The 1,701-nt window shown below is 34.0% G+C and overlaps 1 protein-coding gene across 1 annotated transcript in view; it reads right to left on the minus strand.

The window, feature by feature from the left end:
• The window catches only part of LOC105625781 (A disintegrin and metalloproteinase with thrombospondin motifs 7-like), a 50,014-nt gene that overhangs the window by 4,158 nt on the left and 44,155 nt on the right, over positions 1 to 1,701 (minus strand). Inside the window, exons 10-11 of the mRNA XM_012207100.1 lie at positions 775 to 902; positions 413 to 660 (exon numbers count right to left, since the gene is read on the minus strand). Coding sequence (XP_012062490.1) covers positions 413 to 660; positions 775 to 902 — 376 coding nt within the window. The remainder of the gene's footprint in view (positions 1 to 412; positions 661 to 774; positions 903 to 1,701) is intronic.

Genomic DNA, 1,701 nt, shown 5'->3' on the forward strand with positions numbered 1-1,701 from the left:
TATATATATATATATATATATATATATATATATACAACTTGAGTGTGAGACCTTTTAATTTTTTTTATTCCCATATGAAAATAAAAATCGGAGCGTAAATCGTATATAATGGAAGAGTACCAAAGCGTGAACAAAACTTTTAGAAGACGAAAATTGGAACAATAAAATGTAAAAAAAGCATTCACGCTTCTTTTACATTTTGATGTTTCAATTTTTGCCTTCTAGAAGTTTCGTTTATGCTTTTGTTACTTTCCCATTACATCCGATTTACGGTTTTTATTTTCCGATTTTTATTTTCATCAGAATTACAGTAGGATTACACCATATATGTAAGTTAGCTTTAAATTTTATTTCGCAATTAATTACTCGCGATAATTATTCCATAACTTTATAGTTGATAAGATATACGCACCGTTTTCCATTCAGGAAATACTTGTCAGAATTCGGCACGCCGATGCCAATATAATTCTTACTATTCCCGACCTCCTCGATTTTAATATTTCGAGAGCCGGAAGGTATGATAATGACTTCCTTATATCCGGGACCTTCGTTTTTGTCGTAAACGCCACTAGTAGTCTCGCATTGAGTACCGTCACCATGACAAATACCGCAGCGGTCTTCCGTAGCATCAGAATCCACCATCCAATCACAACCGACTTTCTATAAAAATCAGAGTTATTTAATCTTTAAAGCTTTTTTTTATAAAAAATCGAAAACTATATATTTAACTTCAAAAATTCTGTTGCAGATGTAATTCTTTTGAAGAACACTGACCCTGCATATGCCAGCGATGCACATGTCCCTGGTACCAACGTTGCATGGAGTACCATCGAGAGCAGCCTCTCCCCAAGGTACGATTACGCTTTCATCTGTATCGGTGCAATAAAGCTCGCAAGGTTCCGCTAAATGGGACGATGCAAATCAAATCTCGCGTCGTAATTAGTGTTTAAACCGCTGAATCATTAATAAGACGCAATTTTGGAAAACCATGGAGTACGGAAATTATATACAGATTGGGACAGTTTCGGGACATCTGGGACAAACTTCGGAGAATGATAGATCTCAGTAAAATAACTTTTATTAAAAAAATCTATGTGCTCCGATACATTTTAACGAGTACAGTGTCCTTGTTCGAATCAGTTAAGGTACGCAATCGATCGTGCGGCAACATTGCGCGTGACGTCTGAAAATTCTAGTTCACGTTTTTGCTTTTTCTCTTGTCTTTTTGCAAAAACATGATCAAAGAATATGAACGAGTATTGTCGAACGTCACGCGCGACTGGACACATAGCTCTTAAAAATATGTCGGTGGGTACAGGTTCTTTAAAAAAAGTTGATTTTTTTTATACATGAAGAGAATAATTTTGTTAAAAAATTTTAAATTTTCTAGATATAATTCTGAAATAATTCTGAAATAATTCTGTTAGACCATCAAAATAATTTCGTTGGAAACTCTAATTGATTGCTAGAATATCAACATTTTTTGTAACATTGCTTATCATTTTTTAATTTTTAACATAATTATTTTGGTGGTTTAATAAAATTATTTTTATATTTTCAGTAAAATTTTAAATCTTTCAGTAACATTACTTTGTGTGTGTGTGTGTGTGTGTGTGTGTGTGTGTGTGTGTGTGTGTGTGTGTGTGTGTGTGTGTGTGTGTGTGTGTGTGTGTGTGTGTGAGAGAGAGAGAGAGAGAGAGA

This window comes from Atta cephalotes, assembly GCF_000143395.1.
Source record: "Atta cephalotes unplaced genomic scaffold scaffold00003, whole genome shotgun sequence".
In the NCBI taxonomy this organism is placed as follows: Eukaryota; Metazoa; Arthropoda; class Insecta; order Hymenoptera; family Formicidae; genus Atta; species Atta cephalotes.